The sequence below is a fragment of the Patiria miniata genome, unplaced genomic scaffold (assembly GCF_015706575.1).
Source record: "Patiria miniata isolate m_02_andy unplaced genomic scaffold, ASM1570657v1 HiC_scaffold_13, whole genome shotgun sequence".
NCBI classification, from domain to species: domain Eukaryota; kingdom Metazoa; phylum Echinodermata; class Asteroidea; order Valvatida; family Asterinidae; genus Patiria; species Patiria miniata.
The window spans coordinates 7,102,336-7,119,693 of NW_024037051.1; the positions used below are offsets into that span (position 1 = coordinate 7,102,336).

The 17,358-nt window shown below is 40.9% G+C and overlaps 1 protein-coding gene across 3 annotated transcripts in view; it reads left to right on the forward strand.

The window, feature by feature from the left end:
* The first annotated feature begins 5,994 nt into the window (after nt 1–5,994).
* The window catches only part of LOC119721164 (EH domain-binding protein 1-like), a 75,270-nt gene continuing 63,906 nt past the window's right edge, over nt 5,995–17,358 (forward strand). For 2 of the 3 annotated variants that reach the window (XM_038191030.1, XM_038191032.1), the window contains exons 1-2: nt 5,995–6,170; nt 11,120–11,349. In XM_038191030.1, the coding sequence (XP_038046958.1) occupies nt 11,246–11,349 (104 nt within the window). In that variant the 5' untranslated portion in view covers nt 5,995–6,170; nt 11,120–11,245. Of the gene's footprint in view, nt 6,171–11,112; nt 11,350–17,358 lie in introns of all 3 variants that reach the window. The other variant, XM_038191031.1, reaches the window with a different exon arrangement.

Here is a 17,358-nt window from a genome sequence, read left to right on the forward strand (position 1 = left end):
CACACTGTATGAGCATACTGGAAGTATGCCTGACAAATTTTATCCTGAATCTGTGCAAACCCATGGCATAAAAACATGCATGGACGTTGGGCGTCTTGAAAGGGGCGTAGTACAGTCATTTTTATTGGGGGGGTGGGTTGACATTTTTTTGAAAAGGGCACTTGCACATGTAGACAGGTTTTTTCTCTGGACACTTGGCGGGGGGGGGGGGGGTGGTACCATCTGTCAATGGGGGCGCTGTTCAAAACCGACAATTATGCACTCAAAGGGCCAAAATATGGTGCTTTTCAGGGCGATACATGTGCGGAATTCTGAAAAAAAACACCCAAAATGGCAGATGCCACAAAAAAGGGCACCACTTCTTTTTTGAAAAGGGCACTTGTTCAGGAAAAAAAGGGCACTTCGTAAAAAAAGGGCACTCTTTACAAATTATTGGGGGGGAGGTAAGCCCGTTGAAAAAAAGGGCATTTGAATGGAAAAAGGCAGTCTTTACAAAATATTGGGGGGGGGGTAAATACCCCCTTCCCCCCCCCCCCACGCCTATGCAACTACCGATACAACACTGAACTACAGAACTCTGAAAATAGACCGCAATTAGTTTGGTTTATACCGAGAAAGCTGCTGATAATTTCACAGTTATCTCAGTCTCATTTTTTTTATAGGAATGAAGCTTGTAATGAAACTGAAATGTTTATGAAAGTTTGATTTGATGTATCATACAAAAATACACACACAGAAGGCTAGTTTCCTGTCATCATTGGGTTAAAGGTAGAGTATATCATTTGCAGCTATCCGATAATTTATTGTTGAAAAGCATATTTGGTGTAAAGATAATGACACTAAACTCCCTGTGAAATTATTCTTCCTGGCATGCTGTCATTTTGACGAAAACAATAAAAGAAGGTCTTTGACGCATTTTTGGAAATATTCGTTAGTAGTTCGTTTTTAATTCGGCGAAGCCATGAATTGGTGCGCGCAAGTGATGACACAACTATTATTCATCAGTTCAGCGCATGACATCGCGCAGCTGCAATCGGCTGAATGAGAACGTGTCCCGGACACTCATTTCGGGCGCAGTTAAAAACTCAGCAACGCAAAAAAAGCAAACGATCTGTTACAGCAAGTATCTGGTAAGCCATACTTCTTACCGTTCCATCTGTGTGTTTATATTTGGAGTATTATGAAGATCGCTATTTAAATATAATTAACGCAACATTGTGATCATGCTCTAATTTGTTGACGATTTTATCGCCGATATCGCGGGGAAAAAACTATCGACTTTGAAAACAATAAGTATCGCCAGCGCTAGCTGACTGTTGGTGACTAGCCTGTATAAAAAGCATGACAGGGGAACAGGATTGAATTTTTGATTGTCTGTGACTGGTCAAACAAAAGGAGGGTTAACTTTTGACTAAAACTTTGGACTAAAACTTTGTACTTGATACCTTGATACTCTATTATGTGACAATTACAGATAGACCACAAATTTGCGCGTAGGTTTGTGTGCATTGTTAGATTTTTCTTTTTAGTAAAACTGTTCCAACTTGTTCTCTGAAAATGAAAGTTAAGAGCCCGAAACGGTGCTTTCTACATGTAGACGAAAGTGCTCCCTTCATAAAACAAATTGAGGCCATTTCTTTTTAAGTCATTTCTAATCTTATTTGTGGTAAATTTAGCATTAAATGGATTTCAGTTCTTTGCATACGTACATGCATACGTGTACGTACATGTACATAACACATTTAGTAGACTGATCACATGCAGCAATTGCAGAGACAATCACTTCCTTTAACCAATCATTGCTTTTATGACTGGAAACAAGGATGTGTACCATTATGTGCATTTTTGTGTTCCTTAATTTCACATAAATTGTATAAATTCTGTTTGGGTATCGTGGCATAGCCACAGTACAACCACATAGTTTGTTTTATTTGGCTGTGAAAAATTAAACAAAATGATATACATTTGTACTGAAGGTGACATGGCACATGTGTGCAAGTACATGTATGTACAGTAACTTTGTGCTGCAGACAGTGAGAACAATTACAAATGCCATGTATGAATCATGATGAGTAAATTGATAGATTGACATCGAAACAGAAATGAAAAATGTTAGGACTTTTAGCTGGGACTTTTTTCTGTGGGGAAAAATGTACTCATTTGTGTATGAAAGTGAGGATGGCCAAGTGTTGTTCAAGGCTTGCAGAAATAATGTACATGTACATTGAAAGCAATCAGGTTGACATACATCAATTTGGGTATTTTTATCTTCAGAAAATGATAGAAAACATGTGTGGACAGAACCGTCTTTTGCATTTTCCAAAGATGCTAAAATTGGGCTATTTTGGGGAGATGATATAAATATTGGGAATAATAACATTTGCTTCATTACACATACTTGAAGAAAATTCGCGAAATTCCCCCCCCCCCCCTCCAAGTTGATGGGGGAGGGGGTGGGGGCTGAGAGGGGTGGAGCCGGAAATCCCTTTAGAATTCTGCCAGCCCAAATTACATCAAAATACTCCAATCAATTTTTTTTTTCTAGGAAAAAAAATAACAACAGAAAATATCCAAATAATCACCAGTATGTGTATTGTTGATAATTTATTCTTTCGCGATATTTCAGTTTTTTTAATTATTTTTTTGTGGCAGTGGGCCAAGGACCCTCGAAAACAAATTGCACATTTTAATCACTTTGAGTGTACCGGTATATGTACCGGTAGTTGTGGGTGGGAAACTTCAGAAAGTTAATTCCGTGGAAAAAAACTTAATGCCACTAAACCCCTTCTATGCAAACGTACATGTACATTCTGTGCCGAGTTGTCCTTTCAGTCAAAATCAATCAAGTGACTGTTTTCAACAGCTAAGAGCTTCCAGCCCACATAAAGCAAGATTGACTGGCTGTGACTGTTTGTGTAACTTGATATAGAGCTGCTTTGACTGTAGGTGATTGATAAGCCAGCTGTGCCTACCACTTGCTTGGTTTTGTCTGTTGAATGAATTGACTAGTCACAGTGCTTTCTTAAAATATGATCTGGCTGTTGGTGACTAGCCTGTGTAAAAGGCTTGGCAGGGAAGAGGGAACATATTGTCGACTGTCTGTGATTGTTCAGATAGCAGGAGGGTTAAGTATGACTTGACAAGGAAAATCCACACAATGTACCAGGTGGGATTTGAACCCAGGTCACCTGAGGTAGAAAGGCAAAAACAAACTTTGTAGGGTCTCAGACGGGACAACTAACCGTCGGTCATGTTTTCTTGCTGGTGTGTCAAGACTTGACTAGCAAAACAGAAACAGATACGCTTTGCACGATTGAACCTGAAACTGTGTTTATTTTGTCTCAGTGCTACTGTGCGTATAATGCTTTCTAATTCATGTCAGCCATACACTCAAACTCAGTCACATTTAAAATACTTGCTGGTACCTACCTTTATTACACCTGCATGCGCATTTATGTGGATTCATCAGACATTAAGATATTAAGTTCATTTTACAAATGTAAATGAACCACTTCACATGTGTTGACAGTTTGCCGTCATGCGGGATGGCATTGTTTAAACTTTATTGTTTCAGAATCCAAAGGAATATGCTTGTATGCCATGACTTTTCTTGCCGAATATCAAAGCAGCCTTTCACTTCAGATCATTGCAAATGATAACGTGTAAATTGTAGGCAAACTTAAAGTGTTACCATCAATTAGCTCATGTTGAAAGCTGATAATGGCAGTTGGAAGTGCAACCTTGCTTGGCTTCTCCTTTTCAAAATTCCGACTGCTGTGTTGCATGTCTGGTTAGCAGTGTTGCTGTCAAGTAAATTACAAGTCCAGTCACAGGTCCATTCACAAGTCCAGTCACAAGTCCAGACACAAGTCCAGTCACAAGTCCATTCACAAGTCCAGTCACAAGTCCAGTCGCAAGTCCACTCACAAGTCCAGACACAAGTCCAGTCACAAGTCCAGTCACAAGTCCAGTCACAAGTCCATTCACAAGTCCAGTCCCAAGTCCAGTCAAGTCCAGTCGCAAGTCCAGTCACAAGTCCAGTCACAAGTCCAGTCACAAGTCCAGTCACAAGTCCAGTCACAAGTCCAGTCACAAGTCCAGACACAAGTCCAGTCACAAGTCCAGTCACAAGTCCAGTCACAAGTAAATCACAAGTCCAGTCACAAGTCCAGTCGCAAGTCCAGTCACAAGCCCATTCACAAGTCCAGTCCCAAGTCCAGTCAAGTCCAGTCGCAAGTCCAGTCACAAGTCCAGTCGCAAGTCCAGTCGCAAGTCCAGTCGCAAGTCCAGTCGCAAGTCCAGTCGCAAGTCCAGTCGCAAGTCCAGACACAAGTCCAGTCACAAGTCCAGTCACAAGTAAATCACAAGTCCAGTCACAAGTCCAGTCACAAGTCCATTCACAAGTCACTCACAAGTCCAGTCACAAGTAACAGTGGATGAACAATAACAAAGGAATGCCTTGGTCAAAGCTCATTTGAATAGCTTGTTAGTTGAATTGGGACTGGGTGACTTGTAATGGACTTGCAGGGACTTATGTGAACGCGATGTGAGAATTGAAATTTCTTTTGTCCAACTCTCAACTGATTTGTCAGCAGGGTTTATGTTACAGCCTAGAGTTGCCTTTCCCAATTGGGAATAGGTATATACACGTGTGTCACATTAAACACATAACATACTTTGTCATTTTGCACTCGATACTTTTCACTTGACAACTACAAAGCAGCTGCTGTCCCTTTCATGGCTATGATGTACGATGCCTTGCTTCATGTATGCTCATTGTTTTGTAAGTCTTGTGTACGGTATACGTGTTTCATACCTCTCTGCAAAATAATGAGTGTGTCGGAGAAGTCAGCACATGTGACATTTAAGTCAGATGTAGTCAACAGTAATGATGAGCATAAACAAAGAGCATTAAAGTGCAGTACATCATCATCATATTGCCGAGAGCCGTTGCTTGGTCCGTAGACTCGCCTCTACGGATTGGCGGTGACGAGCGCTGTTGGACGTTGATTCTCCCCAGTCCAGCGGCTTTTGGTTCACACGTCCACACTAGGGTGTCCCCCCCCCCCCTCTCTGGAAAACAGGTTTAGAGGCATTTTGGGGTTAGGTTTATCCGTTGCAAATGAAGAGACACACTCAAGGAAATCATGATAAAAAAAATTGGGTTGAAAGAGTGTTCACAGTGGGAGTAATATGAGTTTTTTCTCCAGTACTACATGTCCACAGTAGATGTATACATGTATGTAAGGTAAGGCTGTGTGCAGGCCTACACCGCGTTATGGGGAAGTTTTTTATTGTTAGGCAAATTAGGACCGAGTTATTGGGACCTGCTGTGCCCACAGGGTTTCGGTCCCCACAAATACCTCATACACATGGGCATGTTCACACAAACGTGATTACACTGTCGATCGTGGACATCCTATTGTCCCTCTTTTGTTTGTACTCTAAAGTTTTTAGGAAGACTCCCATATCTTTTGTACACAACCCCAATCGTGGACGTATGCTGGGAATTGTGGACAATATTGTTCACTTTTGTTCTCTGGAAGTTTTCGTCCATGGTTTGAATGTGTGATCTGATACACTGTGCCCTCTGGAGACGTGCACACAATAGGGAACAAAAGATTGTATACGTCTCCACAGGGCAATTTCTATAGATGAATATGTCTCCACAAGATTTTCACGAAATAGATATATGGATTTTACCCAAAAACTAGGAATTTCCAAGGTGGGTTGATCTGTCGCAAATGGAAGAGTTTTAGAAAAGGGATATTAAGTCCGAATTTCAACCAAGCAAATTAATTCTTGTAAAATAAGAGCATTTTCAAACTTCACTTTCAAACTCGAAAACTTTACTACACGAGAACAAAGAAATGTCTCCACAATGATACACATTTCAGTATGTGTGTACGGTAGGTGTGTGTGTGCTTGGCAGTTCCATATGAAACTATTCCCTAAGTCTTTGACAATTTTATTTTTTTCTTATATTTTACAGTGCTGGGATTGAACTCATTGGCTGCTGGCATACGTGATCATTCATTAACCGCTTAAGCCCAAGCTACATGCAGTGACTCTCTCAACATCAAATGCAGACTTTATATTTGATGCAAGCACAATGCATCTATTGATGGCAACCAGAAGGACTTGTATGCAGTAAACCAAGCAAGCACAAGGTGAGACCTCTGATTCTGGCTATCTGGCTGATCATTCATGTCTGAGATATTCAAATATTACATGTATTGAAGGTGGATAGACGATATTAGCTCCCTGAGGTATTGGAAGTTGACAAACTAGTTCCCTCAGCTTGTCAACCTTGCCTCAGGAAGTAGTTTGTCAACTTACAACATGTACAATGTACAAAACTGAGGGGAACTAACATCGACTATCCGCCCAAAATAAACTATGTTACATTTGTATATTTCGTCGCGTCAGTGCAACAAGGTTGTATCTCCTAAAATGCCATAAATGCAAAACGTGAGTTTCAGATTGTCAAAAGGTCGTATCTCGCTTAAAGTAACGCGGATGTACACGCTAAGTCAATGGATGTCAAGATACGACCTTGTTGCACGGAGTGTATTCGCGCGAGATATACGACTTTGTTGCAGAATGGAGTTACGACCGTGTTGCACTGATGCGGGGATTTGTTCCACTATACCTCATACACATTCACCCAAAATTCGTCAAGTTACGCATCAGTGATCTTGCAGCAAAACGTTGTTGTACGCGTGCTGCCACCTGTGCCATAGTTCCACGATTGCAACGTGATGTCTAGTAGACTCGCACTGGTAACCCATGCGATAGTCGACTGCCCATGCATACTGGTATTTTGGGTGGCATGGGTGGCTTGTGCGTAAAGCGCTCGCCTCTCACCAAGGTGACCACGGTTCGAATCCTGGCCGCATGTGAGTAGAGTTGTGAGTGTAGAGTTGTGCGTTGGTTCTCTCCTGTGCCACAAGGGTTTTTCTCCGGGCCCTCCGGTTTTTCTCCCTCCGGAAAAATCAACCACTTTTGATCTCAGGCTGTGCTCTGTGGTCATATATGGGTCGATGTGGCCAGCAGCCATAGGCAACTTTACGTGCCAGCGGCCCGACCACGTTGTAGCCGCGTCCTTCGCAAAGTTTGTGTTGATTTATTTAGCATTGTTACAATTGCTGGAATGCTGCGATCCCACCTTGCGAATGTACATTTAATTAACCCTAACCGCCCTGAATCCTTCAAAAGCCTCTTTGCCAAAGTCAAGGAATTTGGAGGATTGAGGTTACATTTGTACAGTATGGCAAAAGTGCATTACTGATCTCGTAGGATGCACTTTGTCAAGGTCTTTGGCCGGACCTTGTGTTGTTTCTGCTCAGCCATGCATAAATATAGGCCTGGATTATGCTTCAAATCCTCCGTACTGCTCCAGGATGTCACTGGCCAAGCCTCAACATATTGACATTCACTGCCACAGGATTTTGCAGGATTCAGGCAGTGGTCACCTTCCACGGACCATATTCAAGAAATAATGGAGGAATTTGTAGGATTGAGGCTATATGCTATTTTTCCATGAGGCCTATTGGAAGATTTTGCAGGATTGAGGCTACATCCAAGCAAAAAGGCCTAGGAAGCTAGGGTTAAAGTCTCCACATGTATAACATTGTTGACCAGTACCGGTAGATTGTCACTCTAGAAGTACTTAAAGGGAATGTACAACTTTTGCTTTTGCTGCAATTTTCAGAAATAATTGGATTTGGAGGATTAGCATGTAGCAAATATTGTCAAAATGACTTGTTTCACGTTTTGGGCTTGTAGATGGTGGAAAAACCACGAAAACCAATCATGTTCTTGTAGTCTGGTTCCCTGACCCCACATAAGATGAAACGGAGCAATTTATAGACTTTGGGAATTGTAAGGTCAGATAATCAGCCTAGCAGGCTTGTACCCCCTTCACAGGTGTGTAATCAATTGCAAAGAAAATGAGGAATAACTAATTATGAAAAATTTGGAGCAGTTTTTGAAGGAAAAAAAGAAGTTTTCTCCAATGCTGGTCGGCCGACCAGCGTTGGAAATTGATACAAAAATACCATTTTCTTGAAAATGTCAGCACACCAGGAGCTACGATTTTACAGGATGCTTTAGACTGTTTTCCCCTAACAATCCAGTAAGGTATTTTATGATAATTTGATCATTTCGTTTTGTGATGTTTGCAAATGTTGTATCTTCCCTTTAAGTTAGTTATTCTAGAAGTAAGTTAATTTTTCGCACAAACCGTACACGTCACACAACGCACATTTTTTGGTTCTTAGGTACTTTTATTCATGTTTAATCAATGTGACTAAATGCCCCTTATAAACTTAGGCGTGTCCTGATCACGCCAGAACTTCTACTCCTCACGAGGGACGTGCCATCGCTGCCGCTCTCTAGCCAAAGGTCCGGTCGTCTACATGGTCCACGCCCAAGGGTCCCTGATCAAGCCAAGACCATGATGGCCAAGATCCAAGCCTGAAGCCCTACCATGCCGGGGAACCAACAGTACGATGCATAGCGTGGAAATTAAATCCATCGTTTTGACAGGCCCAGAAAATAACACGGAACTCTCTTGTGTAATTGATGCACAGTTGCTATTCTCAAATGAACCCCTGCGCTTCCTGTTTCCTGCAAAACATTTATTTCCCGTGTGGATGATGGACATCATTTTAGCGAAGACCACTTTCCTAACGTCCTTCAGAAATCCATTTTCATTTCATTCGGGGGTGTAGAGTACTGTTATTGATGGCTCTAGACTGATAATTTGAAGGGAGGGTACTTACGGTAGCTAGCTTTTGAGAAGGAAGCAGTTTTTTTTGAGAATTTTGTTTCACAATTATTTACATAAAAAAAGGTTTTTAGGAAAACGGCAATTCCAGCTTTATGTAATGACAGAGTTTTTAAGAGCTCAGTAAATAAACCTGAAAATGTAGTTTTCAAATCTTATACATAAAAAGTATGACATCCATCATCTAGTAATGATCAAGGAGATTACAGACTAGGAGTTTTGGATCATTTCTCTGAATCATTCATTAGATACCATGGTTAATTGGCTCTGTTATGGACATTACATGTACACTTCCTTTCATACATGTCATAACGCTGGAATTGTTCCAAAAGAAATTGTTCACTACAAATGTACCTTTTTTGACTGGGCTACAACTTGCTTACTGTACAGGGTGAGTACAAAAACGAAACCCAAATGTCAGGACCATTGTTTTAGTGAAGTTTAGCATGTAGCACTTTCAAAATCTAGGATATGAAAGCCCAATTCATAAGCTTTCTTTAAGTTCAAGAATCATTCAAATCACTCATGTACATGTACTTTTCAAGTTACTGAGTTTTAAACGCAATCACCATTTTAAAGTTCTGTCCATGGATCACAAAAAAGGCGTGTGTTCAAAACGAAAACAATTCACACACATCCCTATGTGATTTGTTTTCGTTTTGCTGAAAGAACACTGAACTTTTTTGTGTGATCCGTGGACAGAACCTTAAAACGGTGGTTGTGTTTAAAATTCCATAACTTGAAAAGTACATGAGTGATTTGGATGATTCTTGTACTAAAAGAAAGCTAATGAATTGGGCTTTCATGTCCTAGATTTTGAAAGTGCTACATGCTGAACTTCCTTTTAAAAAAATGGTCCCGACCTTTGGGTTTCATTTTTTTTTACTCACCCTGTACATGGGCCATTCTATAAATTTGGGGTTCACTTTTTCCTGTCACTGTTACATCTGACATCCATGATTTTATCATTCGGATGTACTCCTCAATACAGTCGTCCTCTAAGAGTGAATATGAATAGCAAACGTTACCTACCCAACATATTAAAAAAACATCATTTGAAGTCATTCTTATTGATACTTGAATGGCAAATTACAAAAGTACCAAGGTAACAGGACAGGAAAAATGGCATTCTGTGGACCTAAAATGACCCATATGTTCTTGACCCATCACCCTGTCTTTGCCAAAAAGTACTTAAATTGTTAATTGTTTGTATCTTCTAAAAAATTATGATACACACATGTACAGTGTACGTGTATAACCCATAGATTTTGTATTGAGTTTTAGAATACAAGCTCAAACTTGTGTAAACTTACACAACTCATTATCATCTCATTCACTCATTTGTACGTGAACTTTCTGCATGTACAGGGTGAGTAAAAAAAAAACGAAACCGAAATGTCGGGACTATTGTTTGAGTGAAGTTCTGCATGTAGCACTTTCAATATCTAGGACATCAAAGCCCAATTCAAGTGCTTTCTTTTAGTGCAAGAATCATTCAAATCACTCATGTACTTTTCAAGTTACCGAATTTTAAACACAACCACCATTTTAAAGTTCTGTCCACGGATCACAAACAAGGTGTGCGTTTTTTCAGCAAAACGAAAACAATTCACACACATCCCTATGTGATTTGTTTTTGTTTTGCTAAAAGAACCCTTATGAATGGGGCTTTCATATCCTAGATTTTGAAAGTGCTACATGCAGAACTTCACTTACAAAATGGTACCCTGTACATGAAGGGTATATTTTGAAAATGCAATTAATGCCATTTTGTTATCTTTTAGAATCTCGCCCTCTCCTGGCTAGCCAAAGTCAGTTTTGACAGTTGTTATGCAGTTAAACACAATTTTCTAGAAAACAGTAAAGGGAAGGAAAAAGTTAGAAACAGCTGTTATAATTGTTTTTATGTTTAAAGATCACAACGGTGCAAATGTTTCACTTTATTTCAAATGGATATATTGCGTTTTTTTGATATACATGTAAACTCTTCACATGTATGTACATGTGTGTTGACATGGGTATGCCTACACCGCGTTGTGGGGAATTTTTTTTAATGTTTTGCAAATTAGGACCGAGTTATGGGGACTTTCTGCTGTCCCCACAGCGTTTTTGGTCCCCACAAATACCTCGCACAGACGAGTGTATGTGCCCACAACTACGGACTAAGACTGGGTGTACATGTATGCGTGAAAGCCCCTAAACAGATTTCTCAACCATTACAGCATCATCATTCATAGTTCCTGTATGCCATTTGAAACCTTAAAACCAATTCAGGAAATCCCAGATTGTAGAGTTATCGTTGACTTCCCTTTTTTTTTTAGCCCACAGAGTTCAGGGAGGACTTGCAGCGACGTTTTGCTGGTCAGAAAAGACAATCTGTTTTACTTCCTGGTTGCGCTGTGTTAAAGTGGCGGAGAAGGAAAAGTTGGCAAAGGAATCGCAGGGTCAGTCAAGATGGCGTTAGTCTGGAAGAGACTGCAGCGGGTCGGCAAGCGGGCCGCCAAGTTCAAATTCACGGCGTCGTTCCACGAACTCATGGTTGAAGTCACTAAGAAATGGTAAGTGCCATTGAGACATTCTTCATTTCAAATTGAATTCCTGGGGAAAAGACCCTCATATATGGAATGATATTAGGATTTCATAGAAGTAAAAGTGTATACTGTTTGAACCCTCCTACATGCATGCAAACATACACTCTATGCAAAGCTGTCCTTTTAGTCAAAATCAATCAAGTGACTGTTTTCAACAGTTAAGACCTCCAAGCCTACCGGTGTATACAGCAGGATTGATTGGCTGTGACTGTACTTGATACAGCTATGCTTTGACTGTAGGTGATTGATAAGCCAGCTGTGCCTACCACTTGTCTGCTTTTGCCTGTTGACTGAATTTGACTAGTCAAAGAGCTTGTTTGAAATATGATCTGACTGTTGGTGACTAGCCTGTGTAAAAGGCATGGTAGGGGAACTGGATTGACTTTTTGACTGTCTGTGACTGATCAGACAAAACGAGAGTTAATGATCTCAACTTCAAATGTTTAAGACAAGATAGGTTTGCGGTAGCACCATGTGAATAAATCTCTTTTCAAATGTTTAGGCGCCGTAAGTAAGATTGTATTCTCTCCTCGTTTATGCACCTGAGGATTTGACAAGTTTCACTTTGTGATATAAACACATCAAGTCTATCGGGCTATGGTCACCGGATCAGCATTTTTTTGTGTAACTCTCACAAAGGAGATGGAAATTCACACATAATTTGGAACAACTAAAAAAAAACTTGTAAAAGATGGTGCCTTTCAAATTTTCACAGAATTGTGTACCTCGGAACAAGACATTTTCTTTCAGTTTCATGTTTTGATATCAATTGGTTATCTAGAGCCCAAAAGGAAGCATTGTAAACTCTGAACTTGAATTGCACACACAGTTTGAATACAGAACTTGTTTAGTTTCCAATTGTGATGCGATCAAGCTAAATGAGTCGTTTGTCGGGAACTTTCATTTGGAGATTCAGGCCAAAAGAGGGCCACTTTATCACATCACTTCCTCACATCTCTTGGTGTTCCGACTTTCATAATTTTTGAACTAAAGATGGTACCAGCATGCAGTTTTCACAGCAGTATAATGCTGTGATTGTGCTCTTTTCAAATCTGTAAAAAAAAAGTTCACCAGGGTCGACAAACAATTCATTCAGCTTGATCACATCACAATTATTTTTTCAGTATTTTTTTATCGTGGGAAACCCCAGCAATTTAGTGTCAATTATCTAGTGTCATTTGGAGATGCCAGGAACGAAAGGGAAGTTCACAGATACAGTAGAAGGAAGGAAATTCCAAACCGATCTATTTTCAGAGGGAAAAACCCAAAGTGTTTGTGAAAGTCCAGTTCATGTGGCTGTGTATCCTATAATGGTGGGAGAAATCAGAGAGTTAAAAATCCGGTTATCCAAAGAAAATTTCCCAAAACAAATAACAGGTATCCGGAAGTTCCCATTTCACCGGAAGTTCCTATTCAGGTCACAGTCATGCCAACAAAAAGTGAGGAGTGAGGTGCCGCATTGAATGCCGTTCAGGACGATATGGTATACAGTGGAACGCAGCTATAACAAACATCGCGGGATCCACAGAAAATGTTTGTAATAGTGATCGTTCGGTGTAGCGATTTTAAGCTGCCGGTGCTCCGGTACTCACTTTTCAATAAATAGCGCCCTTCATAACTTCACCCTGCATGCCCTGGTAGTTACTGAAAGAGGACTTCTAATACATGCCGACTATTGAATCATGTAATTACACAGTTTTGAGCTTACTACCTACATCGATGGGTGGCATTCCCCTTCTATGCCTTGGGGAAATAATTGCCACTTTCGCTCTTCTGTTGATGGTTTTCAACACCAATGTTCGGTTGGTTGTACACAAAAATCGGGAGCCAAGGACGATGTTCGGTATAGCCGACGTTCCACTGTAGTTTGCAGGATTGAATGACCACTGGGCCTTCACAAAAACACTCCAGAGCTGTAATGTGGGGAAAAATGGGTTGGAACTCTCAGATCAGTCAAATGGGCAGGCTTATCATGAACCAAGAAGACTGCAAGCGAGTCAATGCAGTTACAATCAGAGACCATGGAGCAAATTGGGGGATGTTCCAGTTGTTGTCTTTAGCCTGTGTCACACAAGAATGGGAGGCCTGAATCTTTAGAGGTTAGTTTGGATATCTGGTTTCCAGAATCCAAACCAAATAGTGGAATTCAAACCGAATTTAAAAAATCTGGATTTTAGTCCTACCACTGGTATCCTGCTTGGATTTGAATAGACTGGAGACTGACCTCATAACACACGTGTACATGTATGGGGACAGGCAACGGACTCCTGCTTGTGATATCTTATCGGTTGCTCTGCGCCATGACAAATTTTCATGCCTGTTGATCTTATCGGACAAGCTGACAAGCCTATGCATGCAATCGAGGCTGGCGCATGTAAAACTTGACCTCCGTGTTTTGAATATTCAATCAAATCCAAGCTCGAGTAATCTAATGCCAAGTTACTCGACAATGAGCCAGTTCAGCATCTCGATGAAGTGGTCCGTGTCAAAGGTCATTTGGAATAAAATCGCTGACGTGATGATACGCGGTGTTACGCGGATGCCCATTCTGCTTGTGATTAGCACGCGAGCGTCGTGCGCCCGTCTCAGTGCGCATTCATGCGCCTTTGATGAGCGTTTGATTATCTCGAATGACCCGTGACCCATATCACTTTGCGCAGGCGCAGTTGAAATACCGACCTGGCTTATTCACAGCCCTGGTAACTACAAGATTATATATGCAGGAAAATCAACATTGCAGTTGAAAAGTGGCCTGCCTGTGTCAAAATATACATTGTACATGTACATTGTATGTACATGAACCTTGTAAGGCACTGCACAGTGTACATTGGAAATCTCTCCTATTTGCTGGATGTTTATCCGAAGCGGTTTTATTTTCAGTTGTACTATTTTTAGAAACACCTCTTTTAAATTACACATTTTAATTTACACATCTATGTTTAGAAACGCAGATTCTATCTTTCCTGATAATTGGTGTGGAAATCACCAGGGGAAATTACATCTACTGTAATTTCTGGATCATATGAAACTTAAAAGCCCATGGCCATGACCTTACGGTATGTAGCCTTGGTCTTGACTTTGGTGCCCACCAGAACTGCAAGTGACCTTAAAAATTGATCACGGCCATTCAAGACGGAAATTCCCGGCTGCAACATTGGCTTGTTACTCGGGCCTGACTCAAAACTTTGACCCTTCTACTAATAGTAATGATTCATAGCTTCCGCACATTGACTGCCTGTGAATTAAAGGCATATAGGATCATTTGCAGTCACTCAAAAACGAAACTGCCAAAATATAATCAAGTAGCCCAAACATCCTGTGAAATCGCTGAGCCCGGTGTGCTGTCAATTCTCAAGAAAAGAGGAATTTTGTATCAGTGCCAACGATGGTTAGGACCTATTCAATTCAATTTTTTCAATTCAACATGGTTTATTAACAAATCAGGAATAGCAGCCACAGCTGAATTGCACATGATTTACATTTAAAAAAAAAAACATTTTAAAAGGTATTACTGAGTTTGTACGTGTATACATGTATAATAAAAAATATAACATTAAATACTGATATTAGAAAAAGTTTAAACATTGTGCATAAAAATCTGACTATAAGGAAGATTGTCTATTTAAAGAAATACATATTACTGTACCGAATGTGTTGTAGTTAATTTATCTTACATTGAAAAGGGAGCATTTAAATTACGTTAAAACTTATGAAAGACATTCAAGAAGGTTGTAGGTAAAAATCATTTATAGTTACATTTTAGGATTAGCATTTTTTCAAATGTACCAGATGGGGAATGAGTTTAAGAATTTTACACGATGTGTGTGACAGTCAAATCACCGGTATCTTACTTAAATGAAAGGTAGTATTGAAATAACGTTAAAACTTGCAAAATACATTAAAACGTTACAGGTACAAATCATTTCATTCAGGATTAGTATTATACCTAAGGCCAAAAAAAAATTTTTTCAGTCTCTGGTCAGACCAAAGTTCTGGAATTTTTTTTTTTTTTTTTTTTCTTCAAGCTTGGATTGTACAGACAAGGTGGGGTACTATTTTCCTTTTTTGGTGTCCTCATGTACATTGGTGTCCTCCATAATTTGCCTTGGTGCTTTCGATCATTTGCCTTGGTGCAATTTCCCATTCCTTGGTGCTCTTTGGTAAAAAAAAATTGAGGAGGTGCGGAAATAGAGGGCGCTGTTGGAGCTACCGCGGAACATTTTGGAGAAAAAAAAGATCGACGCGCATGATTAAAATCGACGCGCGCACTGACCAGAGACCGACTTATTTTTTTTGGCCTAACCATCATTGAGATCGAGAACAAACAGTTTTCTTAAATGCTACATCTGTTATACGGCTAGCTACGAGCCAGCTGTTAACTTCATGCATATGCTTGGATCTGCTACAATTTCCTTTCCTGGGACAGAGCCTGCACTCTGGCACTCCCTGTGGCCTATGGGTTCTTTACGAGCTGCACCTTGATGGTTGAAAAGAACAGTGTTTTTTTGTGTGTGTTTTTCCAGCATCCCTCAAACACACATATACACAAAGCTGAAGGTGTCATTCATCTTGCTAGACTTGTGACTTTTCCTGCAAGATTTGAAAGCTCTTTGTGTCCTTCAAATCGGGTGTGTTACTCCACATGATGCCCTATTGTGATGCAAATGTGGTGTTATGAAATGGCATTTGAGTATTAATATAAATCATGTCAGACTCCTTACAAAACTTAATAGATGGCTATAATGTACATGTATACATGTACCAGTGACATTACAGTAAGACCACAAAAAAAAAGTCTCCGGTTTCTGGTATGCTCGCGCGTCGCCGTAGCCATGCGCGTCGGCAAAATGAAAAAGTTTTTTTTTCAATGAAAGATGATGTCTCAAAACCGCCAAACTCACTGGTTTGACTGGAATCCTGCTGCTGCACAATTTTAACGTGTTTTTATATTGGGTTATGGTCGAGAATAAGCTTTATGTGGCCTCTCTGGACTCCCATATATTTGCACTAAGTTTAGTCGGGCACCATTTGCAGTCATCAGCCGACATTTGAAGGAAAAAAATCAGGTAAAAAAAAAAAAAAAAAGCGTCGCCGCACCACTTTTTGGGCAAGCTCCATACCAGAAACCGGAGACTTTTTTTTTTTTGCCTAACCAATGCATAGGCCTACATTTGTGGAGGTCGTGGGGGGGGGGGGGTGGGGGGGGGGGGGGGGGGGGACAGAAACACGCCACTGTATTTGTGGGAAAATGCTGTGGGGACAGCTCAAAGTCCCCATTACTCGTTCCTAATTTGCCCAACAATTACACTTCCAATAATGTGGTGATGAAGGCCTACCCACCTACACAATACACACACACACTGAAATATATTCTGGAGCCAGACATGCAGCCCAGTGGCGTCGCCAAGGGGGGGGGGGCCAGGGGGGGCACGTGCCCCCCCTGGAAAACCTAGTGCCCCCCCCCGATTGCCCACCCATCAAATGCTGGTGCCCCCCTATCCTCTGCAAAATTCTGCGCATTGTTAAAATCATTACCTCAAAAATAGCAATTTCTGGAGATATCTTCAGATCGAATTTAGCATCAAATGTGGCACCATTTTGCATCTAGCCCATCCTCCGTATGCGAAAATTTTCCAAAGGGGAGGGGGGTACCCCCTCCGCTTAGACCCCTCCCCCAGGACGGCGATCCGTATCCACCTAAGTGCCCCCCCATCAAATGCTGGTGCCCCCCTATCCTCTGCAAAATTCTGCGCGTTGTTAAAATCATTACCTCAAAAATAGCAATTTCTGGAGATATCTTCAGATCGAATTTAGCATCAAATGTGGCACCATTTTGCATCTAGCCCATCCTCCGTATGCGAACATTTTCCAAAGGGGAGGGGGCACCCCCTCCCCTTAGACCCCTCCCCCAGGACGGCGATCCGTATCCACCTAAGTGCCCCCCCCCCCCATCAAATGCTGGTGCCCCCCCTGTGC